Source organism: Dendrobates tinctorius, unplaced genomic scaffold (assembly GCF_039654945.1).
Source record: "Dendrobates tinctorius isolate UK_male_01 unplaced genomic scaffold, ASM3965494v1 ptg000116l, whole genome shotgun sequence".
Taxonomy (NCBI): Eukaryota; Metazoa; Chordata; class Amphibia; order Anura; family Dendrobatidae; genus Dendrobates; species Dendrobates tinctorius.
The window spans coordinates 34,470,306-34,490,596 of record NW_027361784.1 but is presented as its reverse complement, the minus strand read 5'-3'; the positions used below and the strand labels follow the sequence as shown (position 1 = coordinate 34,490,596).

At 44.7% G+C, this 20,291-nt stretch overlaps 1 protein-coding gene across 3 annotated transcripts in view; it reads right to left on the bottom strand.

Annotated features, from left to right (window-relative positions):
* The window catches only part of EFR3A (EFR3 homolog A), a 175,264-nt gene extending 160,487 nt beyond the window's left edge, over positions 1-14,777 (bottom strand). The window contains exons 1-2 of one of the 3 annotated variants that reach the window (XM_073590347.1): positions 14,605-14,777; positions 13,121-13,174 (exon numbers count right to left, since the gene is read on the bottom strand). In XM_073590347.1, the coding sequence (XP_073446448.1) occupies positions 13,121-13,130 (10 nt within the window). In that variant the 5' untranslated portion in view covers positions 13,131-13,174; positions 14,605-14,777. Of the gene's footprint in view, positions 1-13,120; positions 13,175-13,398; positions 13,621-14,604 lie in introns of those variants that run through there. The other 2 variants (XM_073590349.1, XM_073590348.1) reach the window with 2 other exon arrangements.
* Positions 14,778-20,291: the final 5,514 nt, after the last annotated feature.

The window sequence follows — 20,291 nt, the reverse complement described above, 5'->3', positions numbered from 1 at the left end:
AGCAAATGTGTGGGGAAGCATTTATTTGGAGGGCCGCACAGCCCTCCATGTGCTAGCCAGAGGTACCCTGACTGCCATTAGGTACAGGGATGAGATCCTCAGACACACTGTGAGACCATATGCAGGTGCAGTTGGCCCTGGGTTCCTTCTGATGCATGACAGTGCTAGGCCTTATGTGGCTGAAGTGTGTTAGCAGTTCTTGCAAGATGAAGGCATTGATGCTATGGAATGACTTGCCTGTTCCCCAGACCTAATCCAATTGAGCACATCATGTCTTGTTACATCTACCAACGCCATGGGGCACCACAGAATGTCCAGGAGTTGACTGATGCTTTAATCCAGGTCTGGGAAAAAAACCTTTAGGAGAAAATCCACCTCCTCATCAGGATCATGCCCAGGCATTGTAGGGAGGTCATCAGGCACATGGAGGCCACACACAATACTGAGCATCATTTCCTTGTCTTGATGCATTTCCACTGAAGTTGGATCAGCCTGTAATTTGCTTTTACACTTTGATTTTAAAGTATAATTCCAAGTTCAGACCTCCATGGGACATTAATAGTGATTTACATTCAACAATTTTATGTTTTATTGTTCTCAACGCATTCCACTTTGCAATGAATAAGGATTTGCTACTAGAATATTTCATTCAGTGATATCTAGGATGTGGCATTTATTTTTTTTGACCAGTGTAGTTCCTGTATGTACAAGAATATAACTACTATAATACTGCCCCTATGTACTAGAATATAACTACTATAATACTGCCCCTATGTACAAGAATATAACTACTATAATACTGTCCCCTGTGTACAAGAATATAACTACTATAATACTGCTCCTATGTACAAGAATATAACTACTATAATACTGCTCCTATGTACAAGAATATAACTACTATAATATGGTCATATGTACAGGAATATAACTACTATAATACTGCCCCTATGTACAAGAATATAACTACTATAATACTGCCCCCTATGTACAAGAATATAACTACTATAATACTGCCCTTATGTACAAGAATATAACTACTATAATACTGCGCTTATGTACAAGAATATAACTACTATAATACTGCCACCTATGTACAAGAATATAACTGTCTTGCGTCATACAAGAGGATAACAGTATATATGATACTGAAAACCATCCAGTATCTCAGGAACACGCATGTTTTTACCAAACACTTGTTGGAATCGCTCAGAATAGACTGATTTTTGCACAATAGCTGCTATACAGTAACAAGCTTTTCTCCTAGCATCTTGGCAGCTTTTCTAATTATCACATTATTTGAGAATACTGGCACTTCATGGATCTGAAAATTAGTTAGACAACACTTTCACTAGTGAAAGAAAAGAAAAAAAAAAAAAAATCAAACGCATTGATAATCGTCTGCAAATTAGGACAGGCAAATTTAAAAGGCACAAGTGTCTATAACATACAAGGCCGACAGCAATTAAAGTCTTCTACCAAAAAAAAAAAAGCAAAATTTCAAAGTCAAACAACGTTGACCAACAAAACAAACACGCGGCTCATTAAAGCGCCGTTTTCCTGCAGAACAATTACAGCTTCCAAGCTAGCTAAATAAAAACTGCTGCATGATCCCAAGAGGTTTACCATGAGCCTTGTAAGATGGGGGTTACACTCATCTCTGTGCTGTGGTCCTTGTACGGACAGCAATCTACGGACTGGGGGAGGCTCTCCAAAGTCAAACTTAAAGGGATTGTCCATCTTCTGAAAATGGATGTTGTGAAGATTCTCTGCAATACTGGTGAGAGCAATATAAGTGAATTAAGCGAGGCTGAGCGCCTCTAGTCTATCTGTGGCCAGAAGTATGGAAATCGCATCTTGTGGTCACATGACCGCTAGCTGTCACTGACAAGACAAGAGAATTCTGACAGCGTGCGGTGCGGAAACAGCCGACTGGTGGGAGTGCCATGGGTCACACCCACACTGATCAGACACTGATCACCAATCCTAAGAATAGGCCAATGTAAGAGTCATGGACATCCCCTTTAAATGCAGCTGAACTCATGCACACAAAAAAACATTTATGCATTTTTAGAACATGGCTTAAAGTTTTTATAAACTTTCGCAATCACTGATTACCGTATGGGAATTGTAAATCTTTACTCCAAATTTGAGTAGTCACCAGCTAAGTCCTCTCGCTAGACTCTGGGCACTGTCAGGCTGTGTTCACACAGAGCAGCATGCATCAAGACACCGGATGCATCATTTCAGCCAGATACCCTGCAGCAACTCAGAAAAAGAATAAAGCATACATATAAAAGTCTCCTGGGGATCATGCCGCATGGGTGACTAGTCCAAGAGGCCGATCCCCGGTGACACTTGGAGTGACGCCTATTACTCCGGTTTGTTTCTGACCTACAATTTACGTTGGGATCACACTTGCAAGAAACTCGGATGAGTCTCGCATCTTAATACCCGCCACTCTCGCCGGCACTCAGGAGCGGAGAGTACAGCTGCCTAGAAATAGATGCAGCCGCGCGCTCCGCTCTCGAGTGCCGGCAGCAGCGTCTGATATTAAAATGCAAGACTCGTCCGAGTTTCTCGCATGTGTGATCCCAGCCTTATGCTGCTTTCCCTTCCGGCAGGGACCCAGGCATCATAATGAGAGGACCGGCGGGGGTAGATCGCTAGGACAGTACTGTATTGCTTTAAAAGATATACATTTCACACATTGATACGTGACAATTAAAAGTCAAATTATGTAAAACAATTACGTTTTTGTTTTACAGTTTAGCTATAAAAGTTACAATAAAAAGTAACAAAACGGAGAACAAGAGATTAAAAACGGTTTATGAATATAGAGGTTATCAGAAAACTTAAAAATGCATGCAAAAATAAAAACCCCAAAGATATATTTTTTTTGTTAAAGTTAAAATTGATGTACCAAAAGATCAGGTTTAAAAAAAAAGAAAAAAAAAAAAAAAAAAAAAAAAAAAAACACACAACTTACACAGCTACACTACAATAAAGTAACGTAATGTATGGCTTATGTATGCAGTGACACATATGATGATATGATTAGTCAGTGGCATCAGTCCACTGAGCCACAATAAAAGTGACGTTTGGAAGTGAATTAGTGGCCGCACACAAGCCTCGGCTGCGGATCAGCCGCTCATTTAGTACACTTAAGTACTGATCCTATTAACGCTCGGTCTTACCCCGCAATATTTAGTGGCTGAAGCTTCGCTCGGGCAGAAGCAGCAATGCAGGCAAGTAGTAAGAAATACCAGCGACGCCGGATGACGTTACACTTTCTCACCTGCTGCAGAACCTCTTCGTTCAATCGCGGCATGACCCGACTCGGGCTCAAGTGTTTGCACCTTATGGTTTCTATGGCCGCTGCGCTGTCTAGTGCTGGCTGCAGCGTCAGTGAAGGCTACGTTCCTATGATGAGATTTTGGTGCTTTTTTAACACCGTGTATATTTGCTGTGTAAAAATGCAGCGTCTTACAGTTTTAATAGAAACCTCGTGCCCACTGTGCTTTTTCTGTCCTGCGGTGAAAGTTTCATACCCGCAGCATGTCAGTTTCTGAGTTCTCTATATGTATTTTCCTCATAGACTTGCATTAAAAAAAATAAATATATATATATATATATAAAACCGCATGTTAAAAAATGCACACAAAAAAAGCCAAGTCAACTAATTTAAATAATAGGTGCAGACATTCTGCAGCGTCAGAAAGTCACCAAAAACTCATGGTGGGAAGGTAATGGGTTCAGGCCTAGATCACAATCCTACTGTGAAAGGGATGGCCTGGAACTCTTCATTTCTTTCCTTCTTTGAGGCATACATGGTCTCTTTGTACTCCACTTGGCCTCCAGTATGGTGGTAGCCGTCTTTTTTTTTTTAGCTGGATACTGAAGTGTCTACTACACTTTGTGCCCATCGGTACAAGAGATAAACTCCAACGCAAAACTCAAGAGTTAAATAAACTGAATATGACCCCAGACTCATCTGGGCTTTTCTGAAGTCCTCTGTGCTAACATAGCACCAGAGATCACACCAAAGTTAAGCTGAACTTTGATGTGGTCATGAATCAGATGAGAAGAGTTTACGAAAAGACAGATAAGAGTTTAACTCCCCGTCAGAACGAGCTCACTCATGGATTCTGTTATGGTCAATCGGTGCAAATTTTTAATGGAAAATCAAGATAGCCAAAAATAAACATTTAAAAGACGCTCTCCCAGCAAAATGTTTCTCCCCCTAATCCCATCTAAATGTGTCTGTAATGTAATGTGGGTGCATTGAAATACTTAATAAACGCCACCTTCCCCAGTTTTCAGTGTTGCCGAGATCCTAGGCTGGATCACGTGAGCGCTCCTCATCTTTCCTGGCTCACACAGGGACCCAATTTAAAGGGATAATCTCACGAACAAAGTTAATTTTAATCAATAGATCTTGGAATAATAGTAAGCTCCCCGATTGGATTTGTTTAACCCCTTTCTGACATCCGACGTACTATCCCGTCCACGGTACCCGGGCCCGTATGACCGTGGACGGGATAGTACGTCAAGCCCTTTAATGCGATACCGCGACTTAAGTCGCAGTGATTGCATTAAAATTCCGACGCCATCTCACCTTACAGAAGATGGCGTCGGCCTCCCGGGCTGCGATCCGGCCCCCCGACATCTAATCGATTGCTCCAATCGCAGCGCACAGCGGCGCTATATTGCCGCTGTGCCCTGCCAGTACCGGCCCGGATCGGTGCTGTATTAGCACCGATCCTAGGCTGGAGCCTGGTGCAGGCCCTGCAGGAGCTGGTTGGCGCGATCGATTAGATCGGCGATCGCACCAACCACAGGGCACAGCTGCGGTCACAATGTGACTGCTCTGTGCCCTGCTGGTGACCTGGCCATGACCTGCCTAGGAATCGGAGCTGTGAGCGCCAATCCTAGACAGCTGCCATGGTCACCAGGCAGAGCAGGGATTGGTGGGATCGATGTAATCATTCGATCCCACCAACGACAGGTCACAGCAGCGACGTGACCACTCTGTGACCTGTCTCTGACATCTCTGCAGGGGTCCTCACTCTTCGCTGAGGATTCCTGCAGAGAGGTCAGACGCAGAAAGAGCTCCTGTGCTGGGTATTGTGGTGCCACAACTAGTAGCATCACAATCCCTGCAGAAAAAAGAAGAGAAAACCGCCAACTGTAAGTGCTACCTGATCCCCTGCCCAATCTATCTTCACCCCCCATCTATCTTCATCCCCCCAATCCCCTTCTTTTTACCCCCCTCCACCCCCCTTTTGCGTCTCCTTGAGCAGTCGCCGAGCGTTGATCGGTGACGCAGTTCACCGATCAACACGCCTGCTGGCTTTTTTTTCCCTTAGCCCCCTTTGTGCCACCTCCGTACACACATCCCGCAGCGGCAAAACTTGTATAAGTGACACACGTCACTTATCAAAGCTTGTGCCTGCCGTTTTTCATTTTTTTTCACCCCCCTTTGTGCCACCTAACTACAACCCTAACTGATCCCTGCCCAATCTCTCTTCATCCACCCCAATCCCCCATCCCCCTATTTTTACCCCCCTCCACCCCATTTTTACGCCGCCTCCGTGCGCAGCCGGCGAGCGTTGATCGGTGACGCAGTTCACCGAACACCACTCATGCTCGCTTTTTTTTCCTTAGCCCCCTTTGTGCCACCTCCGTACACACATCCCGCAGCCGCAAAACTTGGATAAGTGACACACGTCACTTATCAAAGCTTGTGCCTGCCGTTTTTCATTTTTTTTCACCCCCCTTTGTGCCACCTAACTACAACCCTAACTGATCCCTGCCCAATCTCTCTTCATCCACCCCAATCCCCCATCCCCCTATTTTTACCCCCCTCCACCCCATTTTTACGCCGCCTCCGTGCGCAGCCGGCGAGCGTTGATCGGTGACGCAGTTCACCGAACACCACTCATGCTCGCTTTTTTTTCCTTAGCCCCCTTTGTGCCACCTCCGTACACACATCCCGCAGCCGCAAAACTTGGATAAGTGACACACGTCACTTATCAAAGCTTGTGCCTGCCGTTTTTCATTTTTTTCATCCCCTTTGTGCCACCTAACTACAACCCTAACTGTTGATCCCTGCCCAATCTCTCTTCATCCACCCCAATCCCCCTTTTTTTTACCCCCCTCCACCCACCCTTGCACAGCCGCCGAGCGTTGATAGGTGACGCAGTTCATCAATCAACACATGTGCACCTTTTTTTTCCTCAGCCCCCTTAGCACCAACTCCGCACACACATCCCCCAGCTGCCAAACTTTGATAAGTGACACAGTTCACTTATCAGAGTTTGTGCCTGCCGTTTTCCTTTTTTTTCACCCCCCCCTTGCGCCACCCCGTGAGCACATCCAGCAGCCTAATTTTGATAAGTGACACTTATCAGAGCTAGGGCCTCCTGTTTTAGACTTTTTTCCACAGCTTTTTCTTTACAGAAAGTTTGCACCCGAGCACCATATTTACAAAAAATGTCATCAAATTCATCCCAACAGCGCTATTCAATGGAGGAGGCATATGCTATACTTGCCTCCGACACTGATAGCAAGGATGACGATCCCACTTTTCTTTATTTTTCGGATTCTTCATCCTCTTCCCCCTCCTCATCTTCCTCCTCGGATCCTGCGGAACCGCCACGCAGACGCTCCAGGACAGAAGATGAGGCAGCGCCCACCATGCCGGCAGCTGACCCAGTGCTCCCTGTATGGACCTCGCCCCCCGAAAATTACGAGCCACTGATTCCTGATTTTGTGGCAGAATCAGGAATCAAGTTTGACACCACCGGCCAAGCAGAAATTGACTTTTTCAAAGTCTTCTTCTCTGAAGATTTTGTTAACCTCATGGTTGAGCAAACTAATTTGTACGCTCGTCAATTTTTGGAGCCAAACCCGCGTTCATCATTTTCAAACTGGTCTCCTGTAGATGTAGTTTTGGGGCCTGGTCCTCAATATGGGGATCCTGAAGAAGCGCAAATTTTAGCAATATTGGAGTGTTGATATTTTATATAACGCTCCAGTGTTCCGAATGGTCATGGCCCGGACGCGTTTTGAGACCACCCACAAATTTCTTTTTTTAAATCAGATAAGTTTTTATTGCATAACATACGAAACAAACATATTCAATCTGTCAACAGTAGACACATTATAAAATTTTCAATATATTCCCCATTCCTTTCCCCCACCCCCTTTCCCTCAATAAAGCACATATACAACCATTTAAGTAACAGTACACAATAATGCAGCATAGATCTCCTGAGATCAGCATCTCTCCGCCCAGGGATTCCATATCGCTTCAAAGGTACCAGCCTTTTTCCTGTTCTCGTATATACTCATCCACAAGTTTCTGCATTATACTGATAATGCACAGTGTGCCGCACAAGATGACCCCAACTTTAACCGTCTTTTCAAAGTTCGGCCGGTCATCGAACATTTCAACAACAAGTTTGCTGAGGTGTACGTGCCCCAAAGGGACATCTGCGTGGATGAGTCCTTGGTTCACTTCAAGGGAAGACTGCGATTCCGTCTATACCTGCCCAGTAAATGGGCCAGGTACGGAATCAAACTCTATAAGCTGTGTGAGAGTACCTCAGGGTACACCCACAGGTTTAGAGTGTACGAAGGAAGGACACCCGGATTGAACCCCCTGAATGTTCTCCTTTCCTGGGAGTGAGTGGGAAAATTGTGTGGGATTTGGTGCACCCACTGCTGGATAAAGGTTATCACCTCTACAATGATAACTTTTATACCAGCATACCACTCTACAAACCCCTCTCTGAGCGACGTACCGCAGCCTTCGGTACTGTCCGCAAAAATCAGAGAGGCCTCCCGAAGACGCTACTTGGGCAGATGCTCCGAAAAGGTGAGAGCAGAGCCCAATGTAGCGACCACCTGCTGGCGGTCAAGTGCAAGGACAAGAGAGATGTCCATCTCTTGACCACCATACACGGTGATGGCAGTACCCTCTGCACTGTATGGGGTACCTCTACACAGGTCCGCAAACCAACAGGTGTAGTGGGGAACAACAAAAACATGGGGGATGTTGATCTCTCCGATCAACTCCTCCAACCGTACAATGCATTGAAGAAGGTCAAGGTGTGGTACAAAAAGCTGGCCGTGCACATCGTCCAAATAGCAATGCTCAACGCATTCCTGCTGTCACAATGTGCATGCCCCACCGATACGTCGTACCTTCATTTCCAGGAGGTAGTGGCCCTGATGTTTGGCGCTCAGGAAGGAGCGGGCCCCAGTACTTCTGGACCTGAAGGTGCTCGTATTGTACCAGGTCAGCATTTTCCAGGGGTGGTCCCGCCAACCCCAATTAAAGGTAAATCGCAAAAAAGGTGTCGAGTGTGTTACAAAAGAGGAATACGCAGGGACACCTGCTCCGAAAAACCTGGCCTGTGTATGAAGGATTGCTTCAAATTGTACACCTCCATGCACTACTAATTTACATTAGATTAGTTGGGGGCACATCTAGATTTGTTCTTTGGAGGTCTAGTATCCAAAACGATGTCACATGTGGGTTTTTTTTTCCTATGTGGGCACATCAGGGGCTCTGCAAACGGAACATCATGCCAGCAGACCATCAAAGTCTGCATTCCAAAATGACACTACTTCCCTTTCGAGCCCCGACGTGTGCCTAAACAGTTTTTTCCTACATGTGGGGTACCAGAGTACTCAGGATAAATTGGACAATGACTTTTGGGATCCAATTTCTCCTGTTACTCTTAGGAAAATTAAAAATTGGGGACTAAATGATCATTTATGTGGGAACAAAACAGGATTTTATATTTTCACGCCCGGGCATTATAATCTTAAGTGAAACACTTGGGGGTTCAAAGTGCTCACCACACATCTAGATAAGTTCCTTAGGGGGTCTAGTTTCCAAAATGGGGTCACTTATGGGGGGTTTCTACTGTTTAGGCACATCAAGGGCTCTGCAAACGGAACATGACGCCCGCAGACCATTCCATCAAAGTCTGCTTTCCAAAACGTCACTACTTTTCTTCTGAGCCAAATATTGGGGACTATATGATCACATTTGTGGAAAAAATATGATTTTTTATCTTCAGGCCCGGGTGACGCCCTTGGGGGTTCAAAGTGTTCACCACACATCTAGATAAGTTCCTTAGGGAGTCTAGTTTCAAAATGGGGTCACTTGTGGGGGGTTTCCACTGTTTAGGCACATCAGACGTTCGTCAAACGCGACATGGCGTCCGATCTCAATTCCAGCCAATTTTAGGTTGAAAAAGTCAAACGGCGCTCCTTCCCTTCTGAGCCCTGCCATGTGCCCAAACAGTGGTTCCCCCCCACATATTGGGTATTAGCGTACTCAAGACAAATTGGACAACAACTTTCGGGGTCCAATTTCTCCTGTTACCCTGGGGAAAATAAAAAAAATTGTTGCTAAAATATCATTTTTGTGACTAAAAAGTTAAATGTTCATTTTTTCCTTCCACATTGCTTCTGCTCCTGTGAAGCACCTGAAGGGTTAATAATCTTCTAGAATGTAGTTTTGAGTAGCTCCAGGGGTGAAGTTTTTAGAATGGTGTCACTTTTGGGTATTTTCTGCCATATAGACCCCACAAAGTGACTTCAAATGTGAGGTGGTCCCTAAAAAAAAAAAAAATGGTTTTGTAAGTTTTGTTGTAAAAATTAGAAATTGCTGGTCAACTTTTAACCCTTATAACTTCCTACCAAAAAAAAATGTTTCCCAGATTGTGCTGATGTAAAGTAGACATGTGGGAAATGTTATTTAGTAACTATTTTGTGTCACATATTTCTCTGTTTTAAGGGCATAAAAATTCAAAGTTTGAAAATTGCTAAATTTTCGCCATATTTCTGTGTTTTTCTTAAATAAACGCAAGTTATAGCGAAAAAATGTTACCACTAAAGTGAAGTACAATATGTCACGAGAAAACCATCTCAGAATCGCCTAGATCCGTTGAAGTGTTCCAGAGTTATAACCTCATAAAGGGACAGTGGTCAGAATTGTAAAAATTGGCTCGATCATGAACGTGCAAACCACCCTTGGGGGTAAAGGGGTTAAAAATAATGTTTCTTTGATGAGATTATCTTATAAATGTGCCCCTGCTGTGTACTGTGTAATGGCCGTGTCTGACTGTACAGGAACATGGTCTGATCATACCACATCTCCTGGACACAGGATGACGCAGAAGAGTATACAGACACGACGGCACGGGATCACATGAGAGTATACAGAAAGGATCGCACGGGATCACATGAGAGTATACAGACGCGACAGCACGGGATCACATGAGAGTATACAGACACGACAGCACGGGATCACATGAGAGTATACAGACACGACAGCACGGGATCACATGAGAGTATACAGACACGGCAGCACAGGATCACATGAGAGTATACAGACACGGCAGCACGGGATCACATGAGAGTATACAGAAAGGATCGCACGGGATCACATGAGAGTATACAGACACGACAGCATGGGATCACAGCTGGGGCAGGGAAATGTTTTGCCTCACAAAAAAAGAATTGGCTGCAATCACATGCTGTCCTGTCTGTATACTCTTTTGCTTCATCCCCTGCCCAGGAGCTGTGGCATGATCAGGCCATGTTCCTGTACGGTCACACACCACCATATTACACAGCACATAGCAGGGACACATTTATAAGATTATCTCAGCACAGGAACATTATTTTTAAACACATCCAATTGTGGAAATTATTATTCTAAGATCTATTGATTAAAATGAACTTTGTGGGGAAAACCCCTTTAAGCCTCATTATAAGGCACCATAGATTAACATTGTGAAAATGACTTCCTGCCCACACATAAGCCCCTACGTGATCCGGCTAGTCCAATCTAAGGTCAAATGATCCAGAAAAACACTAAACTGGAGAGATCAGTCCAGTAGCCATGCCGGTAATCTGTGACCACTGGACAGGAGTCCTGAGAATCGTCTCTCGTCAGAAGGCATGCCCACAGTAGTGCATGCTGTTAGGCAAGAGGCTTTTTTTTTCTGTCTAACAGCCACAAAACAAGGACAAAGCCGTTGGACTGGGGGTCCTCATACTTGATAAGCAGCCTCTGTAGAAGACAGCAATTGGTAAGTATTTCAATGCCCCTAGATATGTTTTGAATTATGAGCGGTCATGTTATGTATTGGTGTGGATTCTTTTTTTTTTTTTTTCCTTTTTTTAATTTATTTTCATATATATCAACATATTTCCCTTCGTTAAAGGTTTTTTTTTTTTTTATTACCCCTTTTTTTCCCCCACTAATTGGGGCATCAACTGGGGCCCAGTTACAGGAGAAAACACTCACTGGCAGAGCTCATCTGGCCAATACGGGACCTAGTGATCATTGGATCCAATATGTGGCAGCAATGCTATATTACATACATGCTGTGTACAAAGCTCCCAATGGCTGTACATTATACATAGGACGTAATTATTGTGAATGGCAGACACCGACAACGGAGTCCGTATTACAAATTGCTGCCTGTAAACAAGGACACGGGTTATTTAATCCTCTTAAGGGAAGAAAAAAAATAAGTAAATCCAGTTCGCCATATGGTGCCAGGAATATCAGGGAAGGTGCAGCGCTCACAGAAGTCAGACACAGACTATAGATCTCTTTGATGAAGGATTTACTCAAATTCAAGAAGACATTAAAAAAAAAAAACACAACACATACTCACCTGGTCTGGCTAGGTCGGCACTGTCTCCCTTCAGTGATGTGACATTTGTAAATCATGAGACAGCTGCAGCCAATTCATCTAACAGAGCTGTGAAGTCAGTGGCCGCTGACTGGCTGCAGCGGTCACGGTACATAACGCTTTCAAGCAATGAGTGGCAGTGACTTTCCAGTTAGTCTACAGCCCCTTTAAGTCATGGAAACACTTTTGCAGTGTAAAATTGATCAGTAGCTAAGCAGCGTGTCAGTTTATGCTACGGAGGTCGTCATGGGTTTCTACATTTGCAATGCAAAGGGTGAACTGTGAGGCTCAGCCACATTATTCCTGGAACGAGATCCACAGTTAACTCCTGTTGTGGATGAAACTCACCTGTGTGTGTGGACCCTAAGGCTAAGCTCCCACGCAGCAAAAACACAGCAGATTGTCTGCAGCTTACTTAGTTTTGGAAAATCCATTGAGTCTTAAGTTAGTAGCATAGTGAAGGAGATTTTTAAGAAATCACGTGCTGTGAAAAATATCTGCAGTACACACTGACAAGAGCCAATTTATGCGTATTTCAGAGAGTGGAATGCAAAGGGTGAAGCGTGGGATCATAGCCCTAAAGAGAATCTGCACATCTGACATTGTAAAAACTGCAAAACCTGCGTTCGAAATGAGGATTTCTGCAGCCGATTCTGCTGTAAGTACACGCCGTGTGAACGTGTACGTATGTGATTATCTTTGGTGGAAGAGCAGCAACTTCATGGATACCAAACTATTAATTCAAATGGAATCCTACTGGATATCTGACACCAAGGGGGTTGGATTTTGGGGGGACGAGCCGTCCATTTCTGCAGCATTATTCCCGGGTAATACATATTTGCATAGAACATTGGTGATTTTTTTTTTTTTTTAGCACAATCGAAGGGTTAAGTTAAAATATATATAACATTTTTTGCCCAACAGATGCCAAAACTTTACTGCATGTGTCATTATAAGTATGGGGAGAGCTAATATGTATCAGTTTTAGCTATTTATTGACTTTTCTTATACAACACTCAATCATTGTAATATACTCCGGATGCTTCACTTGCTCATCTATTTGTCTTTCCAACCATACGTCAGTGCATTACTGCACATCCATTCAGCCGTAGTGAAACCACATGTAATGTTTCCCTTCATCAATACTAGGCAGCAGTTATAAAAAAAAAAATCTTCAGATATCTGGACAGAATCTGTCTCCTTCCCCCTCTGGCAGCTGACAGTGTAAGTACCTTGTTACGTCCTCTGCAGAAGCAGCCTTCTCAGCTATACTGTAATGTACCGCGGAGACTCTGCTCCTTTCCTAATATGCAGGACAAACAGCTATTTCTGCTGTGCAGTGAGAGGAGAGAAAGTTTACCAGGCTACAAAGTATAATAATGATATAATCGTACCTCCAGTCATCTTCTATCTCTGCTTCTGTTCCAGGAGATAAGGAAGCTTGAAACCTACAATGAAGCAAAGAAGTGAATGTATGGTATTGCTAAAATAATCGGTGCTGCTAAACTTTAAAGCTAGGCGAGAGTCAATCCATATCAGTAGGTGAAAGGCACACGTAGCATTCGCCAGCAGCAGCGTGCCAGGCATAGCACAGATGTCCTATGAATTACAAAAAGACATGTGCATGATACGCCAGGTGGAAAATGGAGGCCGAAAGAGCAGCGCCTCTCACCTGCAGACGCGAGAGGTACCGGATTAACCCCTTGCACACGTGATGTTCCACCTGTGATGTTTATGAAATAATGACAGGATGCTAGTAATGTCCAATCAGTCGTATCTATCGTATCAGTGCAAATCCCATCAGTTGTTTCTGTGGGAGCTCAGAAAATTGCCAAGTCAGTGACGTCTGCAAGTTCTTTACTCCTACAAAATCAATAAAAGATCTGCAGGTGCGAGGACCCCACCCCTGTGACAGCAGCACACACCGGGGCCCCGACCACGTGACAGATGGGGATCTCAGCAGTAATACCAGCGTTTATCTGACGTATCGCACATATGGTAGAAAAGCACTGATGAGGCTCACTGATCCCCCCCATCGAGATCCATGTGTGATGTCCAAAATATACTCGCCGCCTCCCCATCAGGTATTCACATATATTACACGTGCCCCGCCCACTCCCACTGGACCCCTTCGCTGCACAGCTTCCGCTGGATCAACTTCCCTGCACACCTCCCGCCGGACCCCATTGTTGGGCACCTCCCACCGGACCCACGTATTACGCACCTCCCACTGCACCTCTGTATTACGCACCCCCCCCGCTGCACACCTCCCGCCGGACCCACGTATTACGCACCTCCAGCCGGACCCACGTATTACGCACCCCCCGCCGGACCCACGTATTACGCACCCCCCGCCGGACCCACGTATTACGCACCCCCTGCCGGACCCCTTTGCTGCACACCTCCCACCGGACCCGTGTTACGCACCTCCCACCGGACCCACGTATTACGCACCCCCCCCGCCGGACCCCTGTGTTTCGCACCCCCCCCGCCGGACCCCTGTGTTTCGCACCCCCCCCGCCGGACCCCTGTGTTTCGCACCCCCCCCGCCGGACCCACGTATTACGCACTCCCCGCCGGACCCCTGTGTAAGGCACCTCCCGCCGGACCCCTGTGTTACCCACCCCCCGCCGGACCCCTTTGCTGCACACCTCCCACCAGACCCCTTGTGGCGCTGGTGCATTACGTGTGCACTTTTCTAACTGCTGTCACATTGCTGACACCTGTATGTCACAGACACGTCACACCACAGACATATATACACACTTGTTACGTCACTCTCCACTGTATATGTTACATGTACAGGTATTTTCCCTTCTCCCATTCACACGACACCGCCGCACAGACCGCGCTCCCTCCGCCCGGATATATGACGTACCCGCCCGGTGACGCTCCGAGGCCTCCGCCGCTTTCTACACAGTCCACTCACGACGAGTCCCGGAACCTCTGCGGATATCAGGGGATAAACGCCACAAGCAACACTTCCCTGGACACGCCTACCGCATACAGCTCCCATTCAATTACCAGACTGACAGGAGTTTTCCACCAATCACAGTGCGGCTTACAACAGTCCCTGCCTCTGCTGCACATAAAAGACCCGATCTTATTGGCTGTTGGCAATGTTATGCCATAGAAACGAGTGTTGGTATGTGACTTCACTATCGAGGGGGAAACTGGACATTACACCGTACGTATGAATCTGTCTGCACTTACTGGAGTGGCGGCCATGTTTCCGGAGACCCGGAGTCTGATTTATTATCCTAGGAGCTGCGAAAGTGGAAAAAAACTCTCAGATTTGAATTATGTAATGAATGAATCCAGGACCGGCTGTTGCTGGCACCGTTTTGGGGTCCATATGTCTTTTGGATCTCTTTTTAGTCCATTTTTTGGGGGTACGTGAGGTAAAGTGACCACAAAATAATGACAGAAGGTGACGGGGACCGGGGAGGCGATGGAGCCTGGAGGGGACACGTTCATTCCCACATTTCCAACCTCCTAAACGCTGCTGTCATAATTGACCGCGGCATCTAAGGGTTTGTGCACACGATGTCTTTTTCAGGCAGATTCCACCCGAAAAAGCGATGAAAAACCACAACTTCCAGGGTCAGACAACATGAAGTGGTGAAAAGAAGCAGCGTGTTTATTCTTCGGGCGGATGCTCACTGAAAGATAGAAAAGAAAAACCGCCGCTGGCAGAGATGGGTCAAAAAACGACCGCAAAACCGGCTCCAGGAAATAGACCGCAGGCTGTGTGTCAAAACAGTCAGAAACCTCTGCAATAGCAATATCTGGGCCTTTTACAGCCGAAGGCATCCCAAAAAATGCAAAATTGCACCTGCTTTGGAGGTATAAGTGGTCCCCTGACCTTTTGGGCCCCTGTGGGCCGCACAGGTTGCACCAATGATGTGTCCGCGCCCCTGGTGCACGCAGCCTTTTTGCTGAGGTTTGGACCGAAAAGTCAGGTGAACCCGAAGCAGAAGACGTTTCAGGAAACTTGCAGGGTTTTTTTATGTTCTTTTTTCGGGTGTTTTTTGGAAGGTTTTCCTAGGGTTTTCATGACTGCATTTTTCACTCTCTGTCATTTTCCGGTTGTTGTTTTTTTTCACTCCGTTGAATAATGGAGAAACTTCTATCAGGGTTTTTTTTATGCAAAAACAATGGCCAAAAGTGTTTTTTGCAACTTTTTTTTTATTCGGGGGGAGGAGGTGAGCGTCTAGTTAAAAAGGATATGATGTTAATGGGTTTTTTTAGAAGAATTTTTTTCCCTATATTAAAGTCTGTGTGAAACCGCATGAAAAAAGCGCTGTCCCTATAGCATTCAGTAGTGAGAACAGAATGCCATGAAATCCCCCTTTCATTTTACTTTATATTCTTTCATAATTATTCACAGCCAAAATGTATCCACAGTGCCACATAAGACTGTAGAAAAAAAAGTGAAAAAAAATGAAATGCCGTTTTGGTGGCTGGGTCACATTTTGAAGCTGATTTTAATGCATTCCTTTTAAAACTCTGCTTATCTGAGCGATTTTTCACTATTTTCTCTTTTCTTTTATCCTCTTCTTCCAAAAGCCTTGACGTTTTTATTTTTTCCGTCAGCATAGCTGTATCAGGGCGAGTCGTAATTATGAACGACTCTATTCAAAAAACAGAATTCATAATCTTTCCCCCATCTCACTCTACCCCTCCACCAGACCTATCCGTCAATGTCAATGGCAGCTCACTTTCCCCTGTCCCGCATGCTCGGTGCCTCGGGGTGATCCTCGACTCTGCCCTCTCTTTCAAGCCACATATCCAAACCCTTGCCTCCTCCTGCCATCTCAAACTCAAAAATATTTCCTGGATCTGTGCATTCCTTGACCATGACACCACAAAAACACTAGTGCATGCCCTTATCATCTCCCGCCACGACTACTGCAACCTCCTACTCTCTGGCCTACCTTTTGGAACTCTGGCACCACTTCAATCCATCCTATATTCTGCTGCTCGACTAGTCCACCTGCCTCCCCGCTATTCCCCAGCCTCCCCCGTATGCCAGGCCCTTCACTGACTTCCTATCGTCCAGAGACTCCAGTTCAAAACTAGCTATTAGAACAAAACCGTTGGCACAACCCTGGTTACCGGAGGTGGTGCACAAGTAGGATCCCAATCCGTGAACTTCAATTTATATAGACTTGGCACACACCAAAAAGATTCTGATGCAGAAAGGTGGTTTTAATGAATTGCAGTACATACATACAGCCGTTTCGGTCTAGGACCTTCATCAATGTACAATAAGTTGTACTGTGAGCTCTTAGTGACTGGGGTTTAAGGGAGAAACCAATACTGCAAGGAGGCACCTGCGGCCGTCCCACGTGGTTCTATATAACAAGTGGACGCAGTATCCACCGCGAATCCTAGACCGAAACGTCTGTATGTATGTACTGCAATTCATTAAAACCACCTTTCTGCATCAGAATCTTTTTGATGTGTGCCAAGTCTATATAAATTCAAAACTCTAGCTATGACATACAAAGCCATCCACAACCTGTCTCCTTCATACATCTGTGACATGGTCTCCCGGTACCTACCCGCACGCAACCTTCGATCCTCTCAAGATCTTCTTCTCTACTCTCCTCTTCCCACAACCGCATACAAGACTTCTCCCGTGCTTCCCCCATACTCTGGAATTCTCTACCCCAACACCTCAGACTGTCGCCTACCTTAGAAACCTTCAAAAAGAACCTGAAGACCCACCTCTTCCGATAAGTCCATAACCTGCAGTGATCCTCAGTCTACTGAACCGCCGCACGACCTGCTCTACCCTCTCCTAGTGTATCCTCACCCATCCCCTGTAGACTGAGCCCTTGCGGGCAGGGTCCTCACTCCTTCTGTACATGTTGTATTGCTCATGTTTATTGTACTTGTCTATATTTGCCCCTTTTCACATGTACAGCGCCATGGAATAAATGGCGCTATAAAATGTATAATAATAATAATGTCTTGAAAAATACCAAAGGGGAGTGAAATCGTGAAAGAAGAAAAAAAAAACAAACACAATTCTGCCGTTTTATTTTCACAGTCTTCATTATGCCGTAAAAATGACCTGGTGGCGTAGTTCAGGCCAGTACAATTATGGCGATACTAAACTTGTATAGTTTTTGGTTTGTTTTTTTAATTCGAGTGCTGAAAAAAGTTCCGAAATTTGTATTAAAAAAATTTGGTTTGGTTTGTATTGTGATTTTTTTTTTTTTTTTAATAACTTTATCTTTCTTACGATGCAGTCAGGTGTAGGTTTCGTTTTTTTGTGAGCTAAGCGGCACTTTTTGTTGGTACTGTTTTAGGGTTTTGATAACTTTTTTGAGGGGTCATCTGGCAACCAAATAGACATTACTGATTTTAATATATACTGTATATACATGCATTTTTATTTGCATTGTAGCATTTACCGTGTGAGTTAATTTTTTTTTATTTTGACAAATCGTATTTTTGTGAATTTGTCAAATGTTTAATTTAAAACCTCTTTATTTTTCATTGAGCAAAAGGGGGTGACTCAAATCTTTATATTTTTCATATACGGTTTTGCATTCAGCATTCTGCTTTGAAGCCCTGATGTGGGATGGGCTTCATGAGATGACCAAGATGGCAGTGACGCTGGCCTTCGCTATGGCTCCTAGCTGCCATTGTACTCCATTCGGGCATATACTAGCTCTTTGGCTCTTCACATTTCATAGAATGGTAGAGTTGGAAGGAACCTCCTGGGTCATCTGGTCCAACTCCCTGTTCAAAGCAGGATTTACTAAATCATCCCAGACAGATGTCTGTCCAGCCACTGTTTGAAGACTTCCATTGCAGGAGAACTCACCACCTCTCGTGGCAGCCTGTTCCACTCATTGATCACCCTCACTGTCAAAAAGTTTTTCTAATATCTAATCTGTGTCTCCTCTCCTCCCATTCAGTTTCATCCCATTGCTTCTAGTCTTTCCTTGCGCAAATGAGAATAAAGATGATCCTTCTGCAATGTGACAGCCCTTTAGATATTTGTAGACAGCTATTTAGTCTTCTCTCAGTCTTCTATTCTGCAAGCTAAACATTCCCAAATCCTGCAACCTTTCCTCATAAGACAGGGTTTGCAGACCGGTCACCATTCTGGTCGTTCTTTTCTGAACTTGCTCCAGTTTGTTGATATCTTTTTTAAAATGTGGTGCCCAAAACTGGACACAGTATTCCAGATGAGGTCTGACCAAAGAGGAGTAGAGGGCAGTAATGACCTCACATGATCTAGACTGTATGCTTCTGTTAATACATCCTAGAATTGTATTTGTTTTTTTGCTGCTGCATCACCCTGTTGACTCATGTTCAGTCTGTGATCTTAGTATACCCAAGTCTTTTTCACATGTGCTGTTGCTTAGCCCTATTCCTCCCATTCTGTATATGCTTTTTTCATTTTTATTGCCCAGATGTAGTACTTTGCATTTTTCTGTTAAAAAACATTCTGTTAGTTGCTATTGCCCCAGTTTATATAATTTTGAATCCTCTCTCGCTTATCTAGTATTAGCTATCCCTCCTAACTTTGTGTCATCAGCAAATTTAATCAGTGTACCCTCAATTCCTTCATATAAATCAATGATAAAGATGTTGAACAATACAGGGCCCAGAACAGAGCCCTGTGGTACCCCACTTGAGACATTCTTCAAACTGGATGTGCAGCCATTTATGACCACTCTTTGGGTCCGATCACTATGCCAGTTATGAATCCACCTAACAGTTGCTTTGGCCATTCCATACCTAGGTATTTTTTCAAAAAGGATGGTGTGAGATACTTTGTCAAATGCTTTGATGATGTCAAGATATTCTATATCTACAGCATTTCCCTGATCCACCCAGTCAGTGATTCTGTCATAGCAGGAAATTAAGTTAGTCTGACATGACTTATTAGTTACAAACGTAGGTATTTGCACCACAGTTTCTAGTCATATGGGAAGCCACAAAGCAATGGCACCTACGATGTATAACGAACCTCCAATGGACCCCACTAATACAGTGGTTTGTAAAAGTTTGGGCACCCCTGGTCAAAATTACTGTTATTGTGAAGCAAGCTGAAAATGAAATAATCTCTATAAGGCCTAAAGTTACAGGTGACACATTTCCTTTGTATTTTAGGTACCATATATACTCAAGTATAAGCCGGCCTGAGTATAAGCTGAGGCACCTAATTTTGCCACGGAAAACTGGGTAATCTTATTGACTCGAGTAAAAGCCGGATATGCATTGTCCCCTCATCCCTGTCCTGGTATGCATGGCTCCCCCGTCCCTGTCCTGGTATGCATGGCTTCCCCTTTTGCAAGTATCACAGCTTGTAAATGCTTTTGTAGCCAGACAACAGTCTTTCTATTCTTGTTTGAGGGATTTTCATCTATTCTTCCTTGAAAAACTCTTCCAGTTCTGTGAGATTCCTGGGTCGTCTTCCATCCTTTGCTATTTTGAGGTCTGGACACAGATTTTCAATGATCTTCAGATCAGGGGACTGTGAGGGCCATTGTGAAACCTTCAGCTTGCACCTTTTGAGGTTTATTGTGGATTTTGACT